Here is a 23351-nt window from a genome sequence, read left to right as displayed (position 1 = left end):
TCACTAAATTAACTCGTTTCATTTAGCTAACTAAATTAAGCTGTGGTTGCACTCTCATGAAGCTGCCACGGGCAGGAGTTCCCACTGAAACCAGAGCTTCCAGTGCCCTCCCTCCCCAGCAAACCAGAGCCCTCCCTGCCACCCCCTGTGCCACCAGCAGCGACCAGGCCTGAGCCAAGGCAGCAAAGGGATAAACACTGAGGGTCACCCAACCAAAAAATGAAAGAGACACTTCCTGCCAAAAAGTTCCTTGCAAGGATGACTGCAGTTCATTCCCCACTTAATGAAAATTGTTTCATTGTTTCTGACTCATCTTCCATCCCCTTAGCTCGAATTTAGGTCCAAGTTTACCAACTTCATCTCTTTGCTAATTATCAATAATTTTAGATGCATCTCCATGCTACTGATGCTACAAATATTCTTGGAAAATTATGAAGCATGCTGGAATAATTTTAACAGTTCAAGTTTTTTTCTTTACATTCAGCTCAGCATCACCTGTGTTGGTGCCACTGTGGTCAGCTAACACCTGGAACTTTGCTAATTCACAAATTCCAGCCTTTACAAATAAATTAACTTTTCTCTGCTTGGAACCACTGATCCAAATAAACAAACATAAAAAAATATTAAAATCTTAGGCTACTAGAATTCCAGCAAAACATAATTTGCCAGAAATACCCCCCAGTAAGTATGGATTATACTATGTGTCCTCCTGGCATTTTCCATCAGTTTACATAACTTCCCTGGCCAAAGTGGGTATTGCTGCTATTTGTGCTTTAAGATTAAAACAGAATTTCTAAGCAGTTTATGTAGCATAAAGCTGCCTTGTATCACACCTAGTCCATCCAGAATATGTGGGAAAAATTATCTTGGAGCAGTATCTGATATTTATCTTCAGCTCAAATACCTTCTGTAATTCTGTCCAGAAAGACTGTGAGTCTCAACAAGACAATGAAAACCTTGGCATAATATATTTAACATTTTTAGACATGTTTATTAACAGTATTCACAGTGTTTCTGGCACTGTCCAACAAAGAACAGAATAAAATAAATTCTTCCACCAGCAGCTTGGTTTCAGTTCATTCAGCCTGCCTTGCTTCCAAGTTTGTTTCTTTTATTAAGGAGAGAAACAATTCCTTTTAGCTGATTTTTCTCCATCACCTCTATGGTCTCTATTGCATCACAGAGATTTCATTCTTTCCAAAATCTCCTATTTTGTAAATAAACAGTAAAAATGGGACACTTCAGCACGCTGGTGAGAAATGGTGCAATAATTGAATCAAAGGTTTGGCTACAAAGGTAACTGCTGGGAGGAATCCAAGTGCCCAAATAACCCCCTGAACCACATCCTGCAAAGGACAAACATCAATTGTGTGCCAAGGAACAACTGAACTGCAAAAGTGTCACTTGTCAACAGAACATCAACCAAAAGAAATGGGAGAATTCATCCACAGCCCACAAGCTTAGATTAATGAGATCTTGTAAGACATAAGCTAAGCTCATGCAGAATATTTAGTTTTATCTATAAAATAAACTCAGAGCTCTCTGCTGAAATGGAATTGTTCAGTTTTAGCCAAGCTCAGAGAGAAGTGACTGTTACCCAGAACAGCCTGAATCCCAGTGGCTGCATTGCTGCCCTGCCCTGCCAGAGCTCTGTTAGGAGCAGCAGGACCAAGGCTGATTTCACCCCAAAAACTCTTCTGGTTTGTGGATCTGCACTAACAGAGAACTCTGGAGTGAACAGGTGAGCAACACAACCTCTGTCATGCTCCCTGCACCAGGAGGCAGCCAAGCAGCCTCAGTTATTCCTTCTCAGGAGCAGGAGGGACAAAACCACAGAAGTGAGGCTGGCTCAAGAATCCTGCAAGCCCAAGAGCCAGGATGAGGCTCAGCAGCTGCTGCACATGGACAGAGCATCAGCACAGAGCCAGCAGCAAAACCCCACCTTCAGCAGCAACTCAATTCTTCCAGAACTCGAGAAGGCACTGGAATTTACTGGAATTTACACCTCTGAATGGATTTCTGAGTCCTCCCACTGTGGGAACTCTGGCCACAAGACAAAGGTTCCTGAGGTTAAGTAAGGAGGGGTTGAACAGAGCCCACACCGTTGCCAGTGCCTGGAACTCACGTTGGATGTGGATGAACTGCTTTGGTTGCTTGAACTCTCCTTTGTACAGCCGGTTGTAGTAGTTGACATTGCTCTCTGCTTCAGGGACTGGGATAACCATGCTCTCCTTCTTTTCTCTGAAAACTTGCTGTGCTGAGATGGCCCGTTGCAAATGATGTTCCTGCAAGGGGAAAATGGGAGAGTTCATTTAAATACCTGTACAAAGTGCATATAAAGACAGCCAGCCTCTTCTCCTGCTGTTTTCCTACAGGATAACAGAGTGGAGGCTTTGCTGGGTTTCAGAGGCCAGCAGGATGCTTGTTCCCAGGTGTGTTCTCCATCTTTTAGGGCTCCTAACTGATGGGAATCTTAAAACTGCAGTGAATGAGCTACAAACAGATGAAGAGAACTTTGTTCAGACACAGCCCACACCTTCCACCAGACTGGGAAAAAGACAAACATTCAAACTTCACAAAATAACCTCGGCAGAAAATTAGTGCTGGGGAAAGACAAACCCACCCAAACCTGTCAGGAAAAAAAAAAAAGAATGCCAGATCAGGCCTTTAAAGTCAAAAGAATAGCAAATTTCATCATTCCTGTCTTCCCAGCAATCCTTAGTGGCCTGCTGTTAAAAGTTTAGCAAGCTAAGAGCAACAGGAAGAAGAGTTCTCACAGAATAACACCTGAAAAGCAAGGGCTCCCCAAACAGGTATCCCTTCATTTTATTCTTATGGGACAGAAGTCACAAATTCCACAGAATCGCTTCAGGTGAAACAGAGATCACAATAAATGTAGCAGATCACAAAGCTTTTTCCCCACATAATTTTATTAGTTAATTTATTATTTAACTCAGTGACAACCATCTACTATTTCAAGTCAGAGCTAAGCTGTAACTTCCATCTTGAAAGACTTTTCATGTTAAAACTTAAACTGCTAAAAAACACCTCAGGCTGCCTTCTGTGTGTCCAGGGGAGTGCCATGCCTCACCAGGACAGACTCAGACCCTCACAGCCCCTGGGAAAAGTGAAGCACCAAGTTCTCCAAATCCAGTGGAAACTGAGAAAAGTGCAGCCTGCCAGCAGATGAACAGGAGTGAAGGTTTCATTCTGCTTTTAGTGCTTCCCAGATTTGAGGGGAGGGAGCAGAATATCAGCTGGCAATCCAAGCTGAGCTCTGTCCCAGATCCATGGGAGCTCACTTTGTTCCAGGGGCTGCAGGCTGTCCCAGCCATTCCCACACAGCCCACTGGGGAACAGCCCTTGTCTGAGCAGGGCAAAGCACACACACACACACACACACACACACACACACACACACACACACACAGGGTTTTTGCTGCTCTCTGCTCCTCCCTTTGGCTCTCCAGGGTGCCCCTCCCCACGGTTAGCACTCCCCAGAGGCCAGGATCAACACCAGGAATGGGAAGGTGCCAGCATTCCAGCGCCTGCCTGGCACTGCAGCCTGGCACACACGGCAGGCTGGCACTCACACACTCTGCTACCCACTGGGAAATTCTCTCAAGAACAAGATTTCCTCCTCTTTAATGCTACAGAATGGTGTTTTTAAAAAAGGGGAGAGAAAGAAAACATTTTTAAAATGTGTAAATGATACTTAATGAGCGATCCCCTTTTAAACGTTAAGATTTCCAGAAACACAAAGAATGCAATTCCTGCAAACTCAGAGCAGCTTTGGGAATCTCCTGCAGCAGATGAAGCAACATTAAATCAATCAGGCTCCCAAGTGAGTGCTATTAGAATTAAGACAAGCATGCAATCCAATAGCTGCTGTGATCTGCCTGAGTTACTCCACACTGAGTAAATCTGTCACTCCACCATTAAAACGTGTCTTGGAGAGCTTGGCAGTGCTGAGTAACTCAACTGCACAGAAATGCTTTCATCACTGGGCTGCCTTCTGCTGCTGTCCCTGGAGCTGGGTACCAACAGGAAGGGGTTGATGTGCCCTCAACTCAGAGCACCTTTGGGTTCTGCAGCCATTGAAGGGTAATGGAGATGAGTAATCCAGGCACAGGAGTTCCCAAGGAAGGCTGACAATAGGTGTTAGCATTTATTTCACTATAAAAAGCCTTGGAGCAGAACACAGCTTTCAAACAGAGATTTCAGCTTTCAGCACTGCTGCTGTCACTCCTCAAACAGCACAGCTCCAAAACAGATAGATTGATTAGCTTTGCAAATTTTAAAATTAGGGGGGAAACCTCTAATCTTTCTGCTGAGCATCAAGTACAGGAAAATTTAAACTTTAACTCCTGGAACAACTCTGTTTAAACCAACCATGAAGCTTTTTATAGAAAAGCTGGGCTAATTAAATGGATTTATTAAACCTGAAGTAGTGTTTTTACACTACTACAACATTTGGTCTAGTTTTCACTTTTTTTTCTGATGGTTTTGAAAGACACACAGTATTTTAAGCTCACACTTTGTTCTGCAGTAGGGCAGATGCAAAGGTCCTCCAGAAAATAAAGGAGCATTAGAGAACCTGTGATGACAGCAAACAGAACGTGCTGCCATGGCAATAAAAAGAGCCCCTGACAAAGAGTGATTACCCATTAATTCCTTAAAAAGCACATCCAGACCTCCCTCTCCAGTATGAAGACAAAATTTCAAACAAACACAGCTTAGACTGGGCTATTTCTTCAACCAGCAGCATTAGAGAGTTGTAAATGTTTAGTGTGTGTAACACTGCTGCCTGAGCACATTTACACACTGAGCCAGAGCTCTGAACCTCTCTGAGACACCCCAATCCTTCCATTTCTCCTCAGGAGGAACAAACCCCAAAATTCCTGCAATTCATTTACACACTGAGCCAGAGCTGCTCTCTGAACCCCTCTGAGACACCCCAATCCTTCCATTTCTCCTCAGGAGGAACAAACCCCAAATTCCTGCAATTCTGTACATTTACACACTGAGCCAGAGCTGCTCTCTGAGACATCCCAATCCTTCCTTCCATTTCTCCTCAGGAGGAACAAACCCTAAAATTCCTGCAATTCTGTACATTTACACACTGAGCCAGAGCTCTGAACCCCTCTGAGATACCCCAATCCTTCCATTTCTCCTCAGAGGGGAAACCCCCACAATTCCTGCAATTCTGTACATTTACACACTGAGCCAGAGCTGCTCTCTGAGACACCACAATCCTTCCTTCCATTTCTCCTCAGGAGGAACAAACCCCAAAATTCCTGCAATTCTGTACATTTACACACAGAACCAGAGCTGCTCTCTGAACCCCTCTGAGACACCACAATCCTTCCATTTCTCCTCAGGAGGAACAAACCCCAAAATTCCTGCAATTCTGTACATTTACACACTGAGCCAGATCTCTGAACCCCTCTGAGACACCACAATCCTTTCATTTCTCCTCAGGAGGAAAAAACCCCAAAATTCCTCTAATTCTGTACATTGAAACACTGAAGCAGAGCTGCTCTTTGAGACACCCCAATCCTTCCTTCCATTTCTCCTCAGAGGGGAAACCCCCACAATTCCTGCAATCCTGGTATCTAAAGCCCTCAGTTTTGGTTGCAGACATTCAGAACCAGGCTCCAAGCCCAGCTGAGAGCAAGGCACCTTCACTGCCATTCCCTTCACCCCTGAAACCCCACAGATTTCATGTTCCCCTCACCTTCCTACCTGGGACTTTCTGCACTACAAACCAGAGGCAATCAGTAATAAATTAAGTATTGATCCTATTACCCTGAAGTTATTTTTGTTAAGCTTTAAGGCAAATGGTGATCAATACTGAATGATACTTTTTACCTATTTTTTACCAATATCATGGAATCACAGAATGCTTTGGGTGGAAATCATCTCATTCCAGGGATGAGCAGGGATGCCCCAAACTGCTCCTATTTCCTTTTATCCCACAAACCAGAGCACTTGGACCCTACAGAACAGGCAGGGTTTTCCTTTCCTTTAATCTTTAAGTCCCCTGCTGCCACCCCCAGGTAATCTCTGAGAAACAGAGTTTATCAAACTTGGAATAACTGCAGGTTTTCTGGTTGAGCATGGTTGGAGATGCCCATGGCTGAACAGCATCTTACACTGAAAAGTTCATCTTAAATCCCAAACTGCAGGGAGCAATTCCATATTGGATACAAATCCCTAGACAACAAAGCTGTGGGATTAAATTTACCTGTTCCCATCTTCATTCCTTAAAACTACACCATACAAGCAAAGCTACACCTCCTTAGGCTGTTTCACTGCTTTAACCCCAGAGCTCTCCAAACAAGTGGGATAAAAGTGAATTTGTCAACAAATTGATCAATTTATCAACAAATCGATCATTTTATCAACAAATGGATCAATTTATCAATGAATTTATCAACAAATTGATCAATTTTTCCTACTCAAAATAAGATACTTCTAGGCCAACCTGAAGTCAGCTTTCCAATCTACCCGTGCCAAGAACAGAATTAAAATTAAGAAAACAATTTAAATGCACTAAATATTTCACTTGTTAAACGTTCTATAGGAATTGGGACATTTTAAAAAAGGATTTTTTTTATCTTTAATATTGAGATTCAGAAGCTGAAGGTACAGCAGTGTAGTGGGAAATGTGCAGACTCATCTTGCAAAGTCTCAAGCACAGTGAGTAACACCTCTTGACAGCACTTCCAGAAAGAAGTGTCAGAAAGCTCAAAAGCTAATTTGGTCAGGAGCCTCCCTGCCTTGGAAAGCCTCAGCCCCATCTCCTCCCTCTCTGCACACAAACACTTTTTTTAGATAAGATTCCCAAGAGCACAAGTGTAAACTCGAGCAGCAGCTTTTGTTTTCTGGTGCAGTTAACCCTCGCAGTGCCACAGAGCTGCTTCCCTCTGCTGTGGGAGGGACAGAGCACAGGTGAAGCAAGGAGGCACACACAGAGCAGGAAATCAGTGTGTGCACCACAAAATTCCACCCCTGGGAGCTGAAACCCACTGCTTGATTCCCAATTTCTTTTGAGAAACGAGCATTTCAGTCATTAGCAAAGTGGATAATTGCATTTTTCTTCTGATTTGATGGAAGACTTGATCTAGTCAGGAATCAGAGCTGTTTCCTCTCGCATAGGGCATCCCCTTAAAAGGTTGGATTAATTCTCAAGTAATGCAGGGCACTGGGAAAACCATAAAAATGCAAATATTGAATGGAAACCAACATACCCATAGCAAGGCTTTTGAGCTGAGCTGCACTCAGCTTCCTTAAGGAGTTTCCAACACTCAGAGGAAGGAAGCTGGAGGAACCCCACAAGAAACAGAAGATACATGAGTGGAAAGGGCTCGTGGAACCACTTCTCAGTTTCACTTTTGGCCATATCAAGTTTTTTCCTACATGATATCCTCCAGCCTTCCTTAAAAAAGAAATAATCCCAAGAAGCACCTGCCCCACACTTGCCTTCCAGACTGCTGAGCTGTGACTACAGGCCAGGAAAACCTACTAAGGGTTGGCTCAGTGAGGAGAGGCAGGGGAAAGTGAATCAAATGGGGCTGCTCCATCCTAAAAACTCACACAGGTCCCTGGAATGGGCCAAATCCATCCCTGGAGGGTGCAGAGAGCCTGGCACAGGTGCCCAGAGAAGCTGGGGCTGCCCCTGGATCCCTGCAAGTGCCAAGGCTGGGCTGGGCAGGGCTTGGAGCAGCCTGGGACCATGGAAAGTGTCCCTGCCATGGCAGGGCTGGCACTGGATGGGCTTTGGTGTCCCTTGAAATCCAAACCAGTCTGGGATTCGCTGACTTTGCCATCACCTTCTTCCCTTCCCCAGCTGCTAAAAACCTGCAGCTTCCCAAAGCAGCAGCAAAGCCAAGCCACTCTGGACTACTTTACATCCAAATGTTTGCAGTGCCCATGCCCTGAAGGCAGCTGGATCGAGCCAAGGGACAGCCCCCAGCACTGCTGAGCCCTGCAGCCCGGGTGGCACCTCCTGTCCAGGTGGAGATGGCCCCAGAGGAGAGATGGGAATGAGGAAACTCCAGTTTGTCCCAAACAACGCTCAGGAATCCCTTTCTTCCCCCTCTGGGGTGCAAGGGAAGCACTTTAGGAAATGAGGGTGGCAATCAGCCCACAGAGCTGATAAAGGGACAGGGACATGAGCACAAATCAGAGCCAGTTTTGTGTTTCTTTCTGCAGCACCCAACAGAAAAGGAGGAGTAAATATTTCTTTATTTTCTATAGCTTTAATTCAGAAAAAGAAACAATGCCCATTTCAGGCATTCCATGTCAAATTGGACATGAAACAACTGGGAGATATCCCAAATTTCATCCCAAGTGCAACAGCAGTAATGGCTGAGAACATGAGCAATCTCTCATCCCTGTAAATAATGATTACTCACTATTTATGAGCATATGGACACACAACTGTCACTGTCTAAGAAATGTCAAAAACCCCACAGCAACTAAAACTCTGGATTTTAAAGCTACAATTATTTACACAAGTGCCCAGTCTACCAAAACATTAATATAAACTGATTATTAAAAATCAAATTATTGTTATAACAATAAATCGAATTATTTTAAAATCCTGTTGGAAAAGTTGTTGGTGATACTAGAAATTTGCATTTACTGAGTGGGATGTTTTTCCAAAAAAAGTTTTATGAGAATATTGTTACAAATAATGTAACATGTAGTTCAAAAGCTCCTTGGGATACAGTGGTATCACTCCCAAGGTAAAAAACAGGAATTAGGAATCTTGATTATCCCAGTCCAAGCAGGATGGCAAGGCCCTGAGCTAAAGGAATGAATATTCACTCATTTTTCACATCATGATGCATTTGTAAAGGCTGAGGCCCCCAACAAGGAGCTTTTCCCTTCCTCAAAGGCAGGATTGGCCAGGGAGCCCCAGCTCTGTTGGGTGCTGGCTGCTCTCAGCAGCACCTCGGTGTGCCTGTGAGTCACACAACAGCAGAGTCACCGGGAGGGAGAGCTGGGAATTGTCCACAGCAGCTGCCAGGAGACCACAGCCCCTCTGCCTCTCCTCTGCACTTACCCTCGGCCTGTGGGCATCATCTTCAGCCCAGCATTCATAGCCAGAGTTTTTATTTAACTGAGGCACACACCTACAGCAGGGAATTTGCATTTTACAGAGTCTGTAAACAAATGGGGTTTTCATCACCAGAGTGATGCTACCTGGAGTGCTGGAGACCTGAGGAACCACACAGAAATCCCTCATTTTATAAAGAAAACAATGTCAGAGATTGGTTCTACAGTTTGGACAACTCAGGAAAAGGTTAGGGAAATTAAAACATGTATAGCAATTAATAGTAATCCAAATTATTAAAAATTACCGACAAATTTCCATTTTAAACCGAATACCTTGAACTCAGCAAACATGAATTATTATTTTTTGGACATTCTGTAGTATCAGTGTCTCCCTTAATGATCCAGTCTCTGGAGTGGTTTGTTTACATCCAAGCCTGGCACAGGGAATCCGACATCACCGCACGCTTCAAAGTAGCAGCAGTTTGTTTGATGCAGCACAGACCGGCCTGAGACCCACCGAGTGTGAGCTGCAGCCAGAGGGACGGCACAGAGCTGAGAAAAACAAATTAGAAATTCCAATGCAAACAGCAGCAAACACCCCAGAAAGGAGGAGGAAAGGGGGCGTTTCTGCTGGCTGAGAGTGATCGAGGATGAAGCTCTGTGTGTCCCACGGGACAGGAGCAGGGAGGAGGGCACTGAGATGGAAACCCCATGGAAAAACGGCATCGCCAACGGGGAGAGGCTCCGAGTGAAGCTGAGCCCATCTTCCACTGAAGGTGACACAAAAACGTCTCACACAGAACAATTCTAACAATGGGGAAGAGCTGAGCACCCGAACCTGAGAGACCAGAGGTGTAAATGTGTTAATCACAATCAGAATTGCACAAAGGAAATCAGGGAAATTAACAAGTCTGATTTTTTGCTGCAAATTTCTGCTCCCTTACATTTGCAGCACTTCACCTGCCATGGGCAGGGAGTGTATTTTAATCCATTTCAGCCCCACTAGACTGTGATTATTATACATTAACAAGCAGGAATTTGCAAAATGGATCAAAAAAATCAAAGCTTTTAAATAGTATGCAAAATGGATCAAAAATCAAAGCCTTTAAATAGTATATTCTCAAATATTTTATTACTTTGACTCGAAACTAGTCAACAGTACCTTCAAAATTGTGTCAAAATTATGACAGTCCATACTGATAATATTTTAGTCTCACAAAATTATTCTTCCTACTTCTTACACCTTTATATATACAGTTCTAGATTCATTCTTCTCTACTTGTTACAGAAACTTCAGTTCTACTATTGATCTTCACTTCCACTGGCTTTTAGGACACCCAAGGTTTATGTAAATATTAAATGAGTTATTTACCTTCCAAAAAGCTGAAGTGTTAGAATGATAGATATACTAGTCATCTATAAATACAGATATGCTACAGATAGAATGACAGATATGCTATGGCATAAACAAGGCATTGTTTATTAGCCTTGATGGCAAAGTAAATTACAAATAACCTTTTGAACATCTAGCAACAGTCAAAATGATCTTTCTCATGAAAAATAATTATGAAGAGAGGTTACTATAAGCAGATTCAATGTCTGTTGATCCAAATTGTTCAAGCAGGACATTTCAACCGGTTTCAGTCAAAACAGAAATTGTACCAAGCTGCTTCCTGCTCAGTTTTGCCAAGCAGGAGCGCTGTGAAGTCTGGCACTCTGTAAATCCAAGGAAGCCCCAGCGATTTATTTCCAAGGTTTCCTTAAATTGAAGGAAAAGGAAAGACTGCTCCCTGCGTTCGAGACGTCCCAGAGCCGAGCCACGGAGCGCTCTCCTAAGCTTTTGTCATGGAACTGCCCCTCCCGCCGAGGAGCCCTTCCCATCAGGGAAAGTTGCTGCATAACGCCCCGAGGTGTGAGTCAATCACGGCTCCCACTGTGCCGCAGGGCCACGGGCACGGACCCCGCCCGGGCGGCCCTGCCCGCTGACCCCGCGCAGCCTCCGGCCCGCAGCAAAGCGCAGCTTTATCTCCATCACCCTGCGGTGCTAAGATAGGGCTGAAGCCATCTCACCTCGGCGGGACACCGCGCTCTGCTCCCAGCTCTATCCCCACGTGCTCCCCATGACAGGACGCAGGATGCGCTGTCACCGCCCCTTACCGAGACCCCAAAAAGCAGAACGGCCCCTCGAGCTGCAGGTGGGTTCCTCTGGCTCGGCTCTACCTTAAAAGCACACTCGGGATCAATGACCTTTGTCCCGGGCCAAGCTGATACCCCAAGCACTTGTGACAGGTTTGCTGATAGGTGTTAATGTGATAAGCCCTAATAAACTGCTCGTGAGGTGGAGGCTTGAGAGCAAATCTCGGTCGTGTTTAATTTCAGCCACAACAAATTAAACGTGGAGCTCCTCAGTTTAAGAGCTCTCCAGAGCTCAGCTGGTCGAGGTTAATTCTGATTCACCGTTATCAAACGGGACATTAAACACGGCCCAGAGATGCTGCAGGTGACAGCACAGCAAGGATAAAGGATCAGAGCTGGAAACTGAAATAATGCCTGGGAAATGGAACTGAAATGGGCACTTGGGAGGAACATCCCTGCACGGGGCAATGGGACTCGGGAGGAGGGAGAAAAGCACAGGAGATGGAGGCAGGGAAAGATCTCAAACAAAACTGGAGTTCAAAATTCTGTGAATAAAAATCACAACCCAGCAATTTGCTGCCTAATGCCAAACAAACTTCAGTAATCTCAGCAGCCTCAAAGTACTCCCCAAGTAAGTAAATAAATACAGGTGCTTAATCTGAGGAATAACTCACACTGGGAATTTTATTTCCCCAGCAGATAACCCAGCTGATTTTAGTCAAACAAACCCAATTCCTTTCCTAAGCAAAGCATGCTCTTGATTTCAGCTGGTTTTGCATGGAAATACAATCCTGGGAGTTTCTCACATAGATTCCCGTGCAGTCTTTCCGAGGGATTTCTGTTCCACAGAATATTTGCATGGTTGGAGCTGAAGTTATCCTCTGTTGGCCTCCAGTTTTTCTCACTGCTGTCTGGGCTTCTTTGTTCTACAAAGCCTCTCGTTTGTAGGAACTCTGAGGGTTCAACCACAGGTTATGAGCGCACAGCCCACACACAAACATCCAGTTAAGAGCAGGTTGTGTCCGTGTGGGCAGTGATTTATGTGTATTTGTGTTTTTAAACCCAGACCTGAGTGCATCAGACAGCAGCAGGCAGGTACCTCTGAGCAGCAGCCTAAGTAAATCCTCACACATTTCATACTCTCTCAGTTCCCTGTAGCAGAGGGAAATATTCATTGTGGGTATTTCTGCTGATACAGTTTAACAGGAAAACCAGGATTTTGCCAAGCTAAAAGCTTCCTGCTTTGAAAGGAGAATGAAAAAGCTGTTCCAGGAGTATCACCACCTCAAAGCCCGAGGATGAGCACTTCAAGTTCCAGCATTACAAAAGAAACTGAAAGAACTAAGGGAAAAAAAAAAAAAAAAAAAGAATTTCAAGTTAACTACTTCCAGTCAAAATAATCAGCAGCGAACGTTGTATTTAATGATCAGAGAAGGCTCATCCCGAGGTGATCCCTGCAGGGCTGGGAAGGAAAGTCCCTTCCCACGGGTTCGGTGTCAGCATTTCTGCAGCGTCAAAGCGCGTCCTTAAGTTGCCATTCCTGCACTTTTCCTCTCTGCCCTGAGGCCCGTGACGCCGTGCCAAGCTGGAGTGTAAATGAACGGATGTGCAAACAAGCGCTGAGATGAAGGCTCAGATAGCTCCGACCAGGCAATCCCGGGATCACCCATTACCACCACATTTTCAGCTTCCTCACACCTCAGGTAAATTCACTTCCCAGAGCCTCCCGTGTGAAGGTGCCTCATTACCAAGCACGATTTCGCCTCACAGTGTGCAACTCGGCAATCTCCAGTAATAGGTATTCAAATAAAAACTCAGTTATGTGCTAAAAAACAAACCCAAGGCTTATCTATTCTGCAACTTTCTCCCTTTCCAGTCAAAACAATTCATTAGCATTAGGAAATACGAGTCTTACTCATCAGGAGAAAAAAAAAGAAAACCCACAAGTGTCCCCGCTCAGTTTCTGAACTCCCAAAAGGACACTTCCCTGCTTCTGCTTAACAGCATCGCGCTCTCACGTGAGCTTAAAAACAAACCCACACAATTTTCTTCCTCAGGTTTAATTTAGAGTAAATTATAAACATTTGTAACATAAACATTGCTACAGAAGAGAAACCTAATTCTTTCACAGCTGGAATCTCCAAGTGAGAGAAATGAGCTGCTGATTTGTGAAACGCTGCGAATGGATAAAAATCTCTGAGATACTCATACAGAAACAGTTCCAGAAAATTCATCACGAATAAATGGACCAAAATCTGCACTTTTGTATGTACAAAAGATCAATCACCAGCTAATTAAACCACATGGCTGCACCAGCGAGGCTGGGTTGTAAAGAACAGGGCAGACGCGTCACCCGAGCGTTTTAAATCCTGCAAATCTGTGAATAATGCTGATTTCCAGCGGAATATACCCCGGAAGGTGCTGTCTGACCCCGTGTGTGCTACAAGACCTCTGTGGTGCCAGCGAGGCTTCCCGGAGGGGGCAGCGGGAGGAGAGCGGCGAGCTGGGGCCAGAGGAGCACGAGGTTGGTGGCTCTGAGCAGGAGGGAGAGCAGCAGCCACCCCGAGGCTGCAAACAACTCCCACTCGGGAAAAGAAACCCGAAACTGAGGGGCAGCAATGAGCGTGCAGGGATTTCCTACCCCTCCAAAAAATGCCTTTACAAATAGATCAAATCGATCACAGCAGTATTTGCTATGCGTTAAAGCTGTTTAGGTATTTCTCAAATGTTTAACTACTGCCACCCGCAACAGCCGTTCCTAGAAGGGATTTGATATAATTTTTTTAAAAAGTATTAATTAAGAATTATCTGAGAAAGACAAGCCATGAATGAAACCATCACCACATGGCAATAATCAGAATAATCTAAGAATAGCAGTTTATAATCTTGCCTGGCTGATGCATCTCACACTATGTTTATATATTGCTTCAGTCATTTCATTCTGAGACTATTACATAATATATCAAACAGAGCCACATGTCAGGGCTGAGAAAACAAACCTCACTCACACAGAAAAACAACTTTTTAGGACAACACTAAAGTAGTTTTATTGAAGTATAAATCTAATCTTCTCAATCATTTAAGCAGCCCATAAGCAGCTTGTTTGCTTGAACTCGTACAGCAATTTTCCATTAACAACTTTATTTTAAACATGATTTATCAAAATAACAGCAATTTTAAAGAATTAATTTCAATATTAAATGCGAACACAGCACTGCAAGACAGACTTTCGAGGCTGAGAAAACCAAATTAGTCTCCAATATTGCTTCATTAGTATCCCAGTGTTGTTCCTTTTAACTACAATCCCAGCTTCCAGCAGCGTTACTCTTGGGGAATTCCTGAAGTTTTGATCACAATGTATCATACACAGTAAATTAAAAAATAAAAGCCCACCATGGTAAGACAGAGGATTCCTTTTAATACCAACAGTCAGGTGAGAAAAAGCAGCGAGGAAAGCGTGGAGCCTCTTTGACAGCTGTAACCTCGGAAAAGCCAATCCACAGGCACAGAGGTTTGGCTGAGGCGGAGACACGGATTCATTGAGGAAATTCTGGAGGGTGCATTTACTATCGGCTCTGCAAGTACAGACACATCAGGCGACAGCCTCTCTCTGAGCTTACACAAGTCCCAGGAGCAGAAAATAAACCTTACTCTTACAGAAAAGCGTTTGAAGATCGGCAAGACAAAGCAGTACGTTCAGAGGACACCAGAGCTGCGTGCGAGCGCTCTCAAAGCTGTCCTGCTGCTCACCAAAACCCCCACAAACTTGTATTTACCTCAGCGCACAAAAGCTTTTCCACCCTTTAACACTACGAGCAGAACACACACCACACGTCCATCCACGCTGAACACCGGCTGGCTGATTTGGAAATAACATTAAAGCTCCGAGGCTTCACGCAACGCGTCCAGCTGACGCCTGTGCCGTGCGATGCACAGCGAGCAGCAGCAGCACAGACCAGCGGTGTTGAATAACTCCGAGCAGCACCGGGGGTGGCCGCAGGAACACAGACACTGTCCCACACCGGCAGCGAAGCGGCTGTGCTTTGCTGTCCCTGCAGTCCCACATGTGCACAGGGTGTGTGTGTGTGTACAGCGCTGTGCCCTCAGCCCCACACGTGCACGAACGCAGGGACTGACAGCGACCCGAACCCGGAGCTGTCGCCGGGCTCGGCGACACCCGGCCGGAGGAGAGGGACAGCGCGTCCTGCTGTCCCTCAGAGAGGAAGAAGCTGGCCCGCACCCGCTCGCTCCCCGTGGAGCGGCTCAGCACAGCCCCAGCACTTTCACGCCGCCACCACCTCCCCAGCCCGAGCGACTTGACAGCCACTCACTACAGGGTTGGCAGGAGTAGTATCAGCTTTAGCCCACAACGCGCCGAGCAGCCCGAGCCGCTCCACCGGGCCGGCATCCCGAGCCCGCTGCAGCGGCTCCGGCATCCCGAGCACCCCGCACCGGCACAGCCCGAGCCCGCCCCGGCATCCCCGAGCCGCCGCTCCGGCAGCCCGGCTCCGATACTCTGCACTCCGCCGCTCCGGCACGGCGAGCAGCTGCGCCGCTCGGACATCCCGAGTGGGCTCCGGCACCCCGAGCCGACAATCCGAGCTGACACCCCGAGCCGGCTCCGGCACGCCGCGCCGCACGCTCCGCCGCTCTGACATCCCGAGCCGCTCCGGCAGCCGGAGCCTGTCCGGCAGCCCGCCCCGCTCCGCCGGGCCGGCGCCGCGCTCCGCCGCTCTGACACCGCGCTCCGCCGCTCCGACACCGCGCTCCGCTCCGCGCCGCCGCCGGCCCGTCCCGTCCCGCCGCGCTCACGCCGAGCCCCCCCCCCGCTCACCCGCGCCCGGGACGCGCAGCAGAAGATGGCGGACGGCGGCAGGGCCCGCTCGCGGCGCCGGACCGCGGCTTACGCTGCGCCGTTTGCGCAGCGCCCCGAGCGCCCCGCGGCGGAGCGAGCGTAGCGCGCTTGGTGAATACCGGCGGCCGGTTCCCCGTGCGGGGGGTGCCTGTAAACAATGGTGCCCCCCCTGCGCCGCGCTCCCTTACCGATTCTTCCTCCTTCTCCATCCCCGTGGGCATCTGCGGCACGGCCCGGTTGATGGAGACGCAGTCGTTGAGGTCGGGCATGTCCTTGCCGCGGTAGATGGGCAGCGGTTTGGCGGCGTCTAGCGCCCGGGCGCGGAAGGAGAGTTTGCTCATTGTCTCCCCCTCACAATAACACCCCGGGGCCGGGCGGGCGGGGGGGGGGGGGGGGGGGGGCCTTCAGTGCGGCCTCGCCGCCGCCTCCCAGCCGCTCCCGCGCCGCGCCCGCGCCACCATGGAGGGTCCCGCCGCCCCGGCGCAGCTCCCGACGGGGCCGCCCGTAGCCCGCAGCGCACGCCCCGCAGCCCTAGATCCGCGCCGGGCTCGCTCGGTCCGCTCCCTGCGCCATGGCAAACATGGCGGACATTAACCACAGCCGCTCGGCCCTCCCGGCAGCCCGCGCGGCGGGAGCGGCGCTGCGCGCGCAGCCGAGGGCGGGAGGCTGAGGGAGCCTCAGGGAGCCTGAGGGGGGCGGCGGGACCGGGAGGGAGCGGAGCAGGAGCGGAGCGCTCCGAACGTCCCGAGCCAGCCCGCGGTGTCCCCGCCGGCTGCCCAGAGTGTCCCCGCAGCGTGCTCGCCGTGTCCCTGCTGTGTCCCCTCCCGCTGCCCACAGTGTCCCTAGGATGCTCCAGCGGTGCGCTCACAGTGTGCCTACAGTGTCCCCGCAGTGCCTTCGCGGTGTCCCCGCTGTCTCCCTGCCGTGCCCCCACGGTGTCGCCACAGTGTTCCCACTGTCTCTCCACAGTGTCCCTGTATTGTCCCCACACTCTCTTCCCAATGTCTCCTCACCCTGCTCCCCACAGTGTCCCCACAGCATCCCACATTGTCCCTGCCGTGTCCCCACAGTGTCCCCACAGCATCCCACATTGTCCCTGCCGTGTCCCCACAGCGTCCCACATTGTCCCTGCCGTGTCCCCACAGTGTCCCCACAGTGTCCCACATTGTCCCTGCCGTGTCCCCCCTGTATCCCCCACAGCGTCCCACATTGTCCCTGCCGTGTCCCCACAGTGTCCCCAGTGTCCCACATTGTCCCTGCCGTGTCCCCCCTGTATCCCCCACAGTGTCCCCACCGTTTCCCCTACAGCATCCACACCGTGTGTACACAGTGTTCCTGTTGTGCCCTCACAGAATCCTCACAGAGTCCTCAATGTCTCCCCACCATGTCCCCACAGTGTCCCCACTCTCTGGACAAACCAGCAGGTTTTTCTCCTCAGCATGTTGGTCAATGTGGGCTTAAAGAGTTCCAGCCATGAAAGCATCAGGAGGGTTGATACAAACCAACACTTCACAAACAAACTTACGCCTGTGCAATTTTTTTTTTTTTTTTTTCCCAGAGCATCACAGAATATTCAGGGATGGAAGGGACCTCTGGAAACCATCCAGTGCAGCCAGGGTCACCTGGAGCAGGTGGGTTTGGAATGACTCTGAAGACACCACACTCTCCCTGGGAACCTGTTCCCATCCTCTGGCACCCTCATGAAAAATTCTTCCTCATTCTGATGTGAACTCCTCATGTTTTAGTTTACTAAACTCCTTCATCACTCTTTCCATCAAAAACAATGTCCTGCAGCTTGGAACTGAGTAACCCCAAATTCTCACCTGGACAGAGCCTCAGTCCTCTGCCCATCCAGAGCTTCCTGCACGAGTTGACATTAGTCTGCAAAACCCTTCATCAAAGATCCTTAGAACCTCAAATATCTCCTCACTTCCATTTAATTTTGACACCCTGAGACCAAGCAGCTGCTTCTCTCACCTCCACCTTAGAGCTCTCACAGGAGTTGTCAGTGTTACTTTCTGAAATAAACTGAACCTCTTACTCAAAACTTCCCTGTTTGGATCACTGTGCCAACTGTACCTAATTTCCATTTTTTTTAATTTGAAAAAAATACGTTCAGTCTCTGAATTGCCTTTTATTTTTAGTTAGCTGCTGTGTTTTTTATTTACATGGTTTTGTATAGCAAATACAACTGCTGTTCGTGACAAACACATGATTTACAAAATGAAGAATAAAGAATTGTGTCAACTAGAGAGAGAGAGAGAGAGAAGGAAGATGAAACAAGCACAGGAATACACAGGAGGGGAACAGAAGCAGCAAGAACATTGTGTTCATCAGCCAGAGACACAAATTAGCTTGGGAAAGAGATCTGGAAATTATATTAACTACTGCTATGAAAGCATCAGGTAAGCGTTCAGTCATGTGAACAAATGAAGCTTTAAAAACATGAGAGAAGGAGCAGAGAACAAAAGTGTGATAGGCTGCACTTATTTATAATTCCCTTAGAGTATTTTTATTTCACAAGACAGGCAATTCTTGCCTTGGGTTAGAATCAACAGGTGAATATTGAAAATTGGTATGGTTTAGCTTAGAATTTATAATTCAGCACTGTTTTAGAAGCAGCCAAAGTTCCCAGACCCCAGCTGGGTTTGGTGCCCCTGAAGCAACTGGGGAATTGCTGGCAGCAGAGGAGGGCTGGCAGTTCAGGGCTGACAGTGACACGTCCTCAGGAGCTGTGTCTCCCACCTGGATGCCATCAGCTGGCACAGGTGACATCCCTGGCACAGGAGCAGGCAGCTCCTCCTCAAGCCCTTCCTCCAGCTCTTAAAAGACACCATGACTTTGCTCCTTCTGCTTCTGCAAGAAACAGGCATTTACACACTGCTGGAAGACTTTTCCTCCTTTCAGTCAGCACGGCTGAACAATAGATAATAACAACCTTTTCCCTTTGTGTGCATGTTCTGCTCTTTTTCACTACTTAAATTAAAAAAAAAAATACAAAAATGGAACATATTTACCCTCCAGGTGGCTCTTAGTCCTAAACTCATCCCATTATTTTATTTCTACAAGCAATGCAATTTTTTAAAGAAATTATGCCCTGTAGGGTACAGAAGGGTTTTTTATGTAGTCAAAAAAGCCATTGCACAGAGCTGAACATGGGCAGAAGTAAAGTTTCAGCTTGCATTAGTTTAGCTTTAAGCCACAACCACCCATCTTTTAAGCACATAATCTGATCTCTTCCTCTTGTAAAATAACATAGGTTTTCTGAAGAATTGCAGCTGTAAAAAAATGAGGAGCTGTAACTCACCTGTAGAAAAAATAATTTACTTTTCATGCACAAATCAAGGAAGCAATGTCTCAAACAAAATTTATTTGTTCAATACCTGAGTTCTGACTCATCTTCATAGAGCTAATGGAATTGAATATGCACATTTGAACACTGGATTGACCAAAAATCCTCAAATTTTATTTAAACATATATATCAGTGGGAATGTCAGAGCTGTATAGGCTCGGGGGCTTTATCACATCCTTGCTTTTGGTTCTGCTTCTCCATAGTGACATTTAACACAAGGAATCCTTGTTCTCACCATAGCTGCCCAAAGCCTGGGATGTTTCTGCAGATTTTTTGCAGATTTATCCCGTTTATTTGTTGGGGTTTTTTTTTCCTAATACTTCATATCTCGCTGCATTAATCTCCAAGCAGAAGCATCACTTTTGGATGATTATCTCAGTGTACAATATTGCAGGAGGAGCATGTACCACTTCTTTACTCCACGTGTTACCTTCTAAGTACAAAAAGTAGTAAAAAAAAAGCTCAAAGAGTGCAGAATCAGAGAATCCAGAATTGATAATGGCCACTGCCCAAAACCATCAGTCAAGGTGTTAAAAGAGAACTGGAATTTTTAGGGTGCTGCTGTAAATATACACACATAATCAGGATATGAAGTGTACAAAGCATCATCTCCTGCAATGTGCCAGGCACAGGCTCAGGAGGTGCAAGCAGGAAAGCCACGCTGACACTCCACATCACCAAATATTTGTAAATCCCAGATCCCAGCTCTTTACAGAGGGGTTTGATCTCATGTTTAAGCAAATCCTGCCTCGAAGGAAGGCTGAAATTATCCAGGAGCTGGCTTAGTAACTCCAGCACAAGGGAAAGTGCTGAGCTTTCCAGGAGATCCATGAATGGACGAGGGGAGCCTTTTTAAAGGTTATGAAGTCCTTCTTTCTCCCTGTGTCTGAGAACTCTGATTGAAGTGAAAGGAACCTCTGTCCTATTCATTTCAAAGGGGGTTTTGTCAGGAAAAAAGAGCTTGATCAAAGTAGCCAGCAAGCATGCTTAGTGCCTAATGCTCAGAGTTAATGTATCATTCCCAACCATTTCTATTTCCAATTATTCCGAGGGTTTAGGGAAGTGGCAGCCTGTGCATTTTCCCCTCGAAGGTCACCCAAACCTATCAGCCAAGCCCTGAAATCCAGTATAGAATAGCTTCCTGGGAGATTTAAAGCTCTGAATGAAAATTAGAAAAGTTGAAAATGGAGTTAAAATCTCAAGCCCGACACCAAATAAAACAAAATAAAAGGGCAGCTATGAAAATAGCAGATTCCCTAAATTGCAGCAGGAAGGGACAATGATGAAAAGCAGCAGGAAGCTCCTGATTTGAGAGATTTATATCAAAACTATTTGTGTCAAGAAATAGGTTTAAAATGAAAGGGAATTGTGCTTTGTGTGTGGAGGTTACCACAGGCATCGGGAGCGCTTTAAAGGAACCTGCTGCAGCTGTTTCCTGTGGTATAAAATCTTGGATTCTGACTCAAAAGATAAATCTACTCTTGACTGGGCTCTTTTACAGCCCAATTCAACAAGTGAGTTAACCATAATGCAGATATGAAACCAGAGGAATTTTGGTTGGAATTCTCAAGTAAAACCATTGGGCACCTGCAGGAGTGCAGCTCAAACCCCCAGAAACCTGGGGTTTTACCACCAGGAAAAAGGTAACTTCACAAAGCAGGGACCAGTGAGGAAAATAATGATTATGACTGGAACCAGAAATGTATTGTTAGCACCTAATAAGGATGGTATTTATGACATTCAACTTTGGAAAATAAGAGTAGAGAGATTTACTCAATTGTTACTTAGAAAAACATAGCAGGGAAAAATAATGAAAACCAAGTTTACAAATGTATGCAAATTCATCCCAAAATCTCACACCTCAGAAGGCAAACACAAGATAATTCTTTTTTTATTTATTTTTTTAAATCAGTGCATTTTGAGGAGCTGGGAGCTCCCCAGCTTGTATCAAAAAATTACAGCAACCTCCCTCCTGCAACTTAAAATATCAATAAAGTAAGACTCATGGAGCATTGAAAACTGTTCTTATTTTTATTCATATTGCAGAAGCCAGAGTGAAGGACTTGCCATAAAGAGGACTCTGGAAAACTCTGTCCCAGAAGTAAGAGATGCTCCCTTTCCTCCTCAGAGCTCTGTAGTTCTGCTGGATTTCAGCACAAGGGTAGGAGGGGGGCTGCTTTCTAAAATATATATTTTCAGACAACTGGAAAATAAGAAAATCACAGAACCCCAGAATGGTTTGGTTGGAAGGGACCTTAAAGGTCATCTCATTCCATGGGCTGGAACACCTTCCACTAGAAAAAATCAAGAAATTAGGAAATACACCAAGTGTACCTTTCATAAAAATAAAACCCACCTAAAAGCTCACCTACAAAACCCCAACAACCCCCCCTTGACAATTGCTGTCTTCTGGATTAATGGCCTGGATTTAACAATTTTTCTTCCTGATTCACAGTGGCAACATCTTCCCTGCCCACCTTGCTCTAAGGTTGGTGTCATTGCTTTGTGCTGATCTGGAGTGGCAGCACCCACTGCATTGGGAATGTTTAATGTTCCATGCAGAGAAAACCCTGAAAACCCCAAAATTCTCCCCCAAATTCTCCCCAGCTGGGGTAGAACCATGGTGAGAACCATTTCCTGCTGTGCAGAAACCACCCAGGTCTCACTCCTAGAAGCAATTCCCTGTTCCAAATTGTCGGTGCCAATTGGAGTCAGGGGATGTTTCCCTCAAAAGGAGGATTTTACTTTTATCTGACTGGGATGCAAATCAGAGGGAAGCTTCTTGTCACTGCTGTGGGGTCAGTGTCACCTGTGCTCTGTACTTCCCCCATTTCCTGCAAAATGGGGCTCAAGGCCTCCACAGCAAAACCAGAATCTCTCCCAGCGTTGCTGGGCATCAGGAAACACAAATATTTGCTGGGCTGCAGGAAGAGTCAAAAGGAAAATGAAAGTGTTTTGTGGCAGTGAGGAATGGAGACAATGTTTGCTGTGCTCTGTGCACACATTTGTAATAACAAAAGGAAGTTTGGGCTGTCCTGAGGAGTTATGCAACCAACATGCAGATTTAATGATGTATTCAAGCTTCACTTTGCTGTACTTCCTTGTCAAAGGTTTTTTGAGGAAAATAGCATTAAAAAGACACTTTTAGTGTGCAGACAGCAGTCACAGCAAAGCTGTGCAGTATTCCCACCTCCAATTGCCATTCACCTCTGTTCAGTGAGATCTGCTGCTCCAGGGGCAGCCAGGTCTCCACAAACACACAAATGATCTGAGTCTCACCTCCACAGCAGCTCCTGCTTCCTCTGGGAGCCCTGCTCAGCTCAGCAATTCCTTCTCAAATAGAGACTAAAAGCTCCACAGTGCTCCCTGGAAAGAGGGGACAGCTTTGCTCCTTGGCACATCCAGCTCCTTCACTCGTGTGCTTTTGGTTAAAAGGCTCAGTGGAAGGGGCAGCAGTGAGTTTATTTTGGAAGCTGGAAAGGGCTTGGGATGAAGGCCTGGAGTGACAGGACACAGGGAATGGCTTCCCACTTCCAGAGGGCAGGGGTGGGGATATGGGGAAGGAATCGTTCCCTGTGAGGCTGGGGAGGGCCTGGCACACATTGTCCAGGGAAGCTGTGGCTGCCCCTGGATCCCTGGAATGGTGTGTTCCTTGTGTCCCAGACCAGAGCATGGACAGAGCAAGATCTGCTGAAAAAATTCCTCTGAACTTCACAAAGAAAAAATGGAAGAAAAGAGGGAAAAGTGGGAACTGAATTGTGGCCATGGGGTAGAGCAGACAGGGCAAGGGGGCACTGGTGAAAGTGGGGGAATGGAGATTCCTTTAAATCAGTTCTGACATGTGAGCCTTGGAAGCTTGAAAATGAAAATCATGGGTTGCTAAAGTAGTGACAGGATGAGAGGACAAAATTTTAAGCTGTGCCAGGGGAGGTTTAGCTGGA

The 23351-nt window shown here is 46.7% G+C and overlaps 1 protein-coding gene across 2 annotated transcripts in view; it reads right to left on the bottom strand.

Moving 5' to 3' along the window:
• The window catches only part of EPC2 (enhancer of polycomb homolog 2), a 37209-nt gene extending 20526 nt beyond the window's left edge, over nt 1–16683 (bottom strand). Inside the window, exons 1-2 of one of the 2 annotated variants that reach the window (XM_071435489.1) lie at nt 16246–16683; nt 2126–2285 (exon numbers count right to left, since the gene is read on the bottom strand). In XM_071435489.1, coding sequence (XP_071291590.1) covers nt 2126–2285; nt 16246–16398 — 313 coding nt within the window. In that variant the 5' untranslated portion in view covers nt 16399–16683. Of the gene's footprint in view, nt 1–2125; nt 2286–16036; nt 16135–16245 lie in introns of those variants that run through there. The other variant, XM_071435490.1, reaches the window with a different exon arrangement.
• Nucleotides 16684–23351: the final 6668 nt, after the last annotated feature.

Source organism: Agelaius tricolor, unplaced genomic scaffold, assembly GCF_023055355.1.
Source record: "Agelaius tricolor isolate 1412-34295 unplaced genomic scaffold, bAgeTri1.0.p SCAF_10, whole genome shotgun sequence".
Lineage (NCBI taxonomy): Eukaryota > Metazoa > Chordata > Aves > Passeriformes > Icteridae > Agelaius > Agelaius tricolor.
This window is presented reverse-complemented; position numbering and strand designations above follow the sequence as displayed.